Source organism: Mus caroli, chromosome 9 (genome assembly GCF_900094665.2).
Source record: "Mus caroli chromosome 9, CAROLI_EIJ_v1.1, whole genome shotgun sequence".
Taxonomy (NCBI): Eukaryota; Metazoa; Chordata; class Mammalia; order Rodentia; family Muridae; genus Mus; species Mus caroli.
This window is the reverse complement of record NC_034578.1, coordinates 85,980,212-85,981,513: the sequence shown is the minus strand read 5'-3', so window position 1 is coordinate 85,981,513 and position 1,302 is coordinate 85,980,212. Positions and strand designations below refer to the sequence as shown.

The 1,302-nt window shown below is 54.7% G+C and overlaps 1 protein-coding gene across 1 annotated transcript in view; it reads right to left on the bottom strand.

Annotated features, from left to right (window-relative positions):
* Window positions 1–793, bottom strand: part of LOC115031958 (ras-specific guanine nucleotide-releasing factor 1-like) — a 20,335-nt gene extending 19,542 nt beyond the window's left edge. The window contains exon 1 of the mRNA XM_029481975.1: window positions 789–793. Coding sequence (XP_029337835.1) covers window positions 789–793 — 5 coding nt within the window. The remainder of the gene's footprint in view (window positions 1–788) is intronic.
* Window positions 794–1,302: the final 509 nt, after the last annotated feature.

Here is a 1,302-nt window from a genome sequence, read left to right as displayed (position 1 = left end):
TGTGTGTGTGTGTGTGTGTATGTGTGTATGTGTGCGTGTATGTGTTGTGTCTGCATGCGTGCACGTGTGTCCTGTGCTCCCAGAGTACTCTCCCTGGAGGAGGACGTGGTTACCTACCCTGTAGGGAGCCACCATTACACATGTAGCAAGGAGGCCACAGACTGCCCAAGCTTCTCAGATNAGTAGGCTAGCTGGGATGCAAGCTTGGGTATCTGATCCCAGCTGCGATGGACCACTTCCTCTGGGTTCTGCCTGGTCCCCAGGCGGGTTCAACACAATTTTTCTTTGAACTTCATTTGCAGCTGTGGGGTCCTGAGTATGAGTTGTATGAGAGGCACTATTCCAGTATTGTGAGCAGATGACAGCTGTCTGACCCAGTTCTAGCTACTGTGTCCCTGACTTAGGAGGTTCACTGATGGATACTGCCTTTAAGATTATCTGTCACCTGGGCCTCCTTGACCTGGGGACACCCTTAGAGAAACATTAATCAGGGACTGGGCCACCCATGGCAGGAGTTAGGTGAGGGTGGACACAGGGAGGCTGATGGGCTCAGGAGTGTAGGAAGGCCTTAGGCCTGCTGGATTTGGGAGTTGGGGGTGGGAAGGGGAGCAAGCTATGCTGCTATTGGAGGAGCCCGTGTTCACTGAGGGGTGAGTCAGATTAAAGGCTTCAGTACCTTGGGGCCAGCTGGGTCATACAAGAGGAGAGGGGAGGGCTCTCAGGTAGAATAAGCTTAGAGCTGGGNTTGCCAGTCATTCCAGATTGGCACTTCCTTACACTCACTCTACCTCATCCCGAAGTTCCAGAAGCTGGCTGAGTGCCCAAGTGGCCCATCTACATAGATCAAAGGGAAGTGGGGTCCACCCACATGCAGAGAACATGCCATTCCTTGAGGCTGAGTGTTCTGCTGCTCCCTCCCCCTCGACTTCTGCCATCACTGAGGTCTGTACTGCCAGGCTAGCAGTAGCCACTCGGGACAGGCAGGCCTGCAAGCATAGTCCTGGCNCAGGGGGCTTCACAGAGCAGGGACCTCATGGAATAACAGATTCTCTACCGTAGCAGATCAGTCATGGGTGTTTCCTGGCAGTCACCAGGGCAGAGAACAGAAGCCCAGGTGCAGGGGTGTGGGTGGGTGGGGGAGCACAATGCCTTTGGGGGAGGGAATGAGTTCTCAGTCAGGCAAAGGGGATGTGGGCATGAGGAGAGAAAGTGGCTGGGTTGTAGGGCAAGACCTCTGTGGTGGCATTTCTCCTGTGTGCTCTTTGGGATGGACGCTCCAAAGGTGGGCAGCTTAGCCTTGGG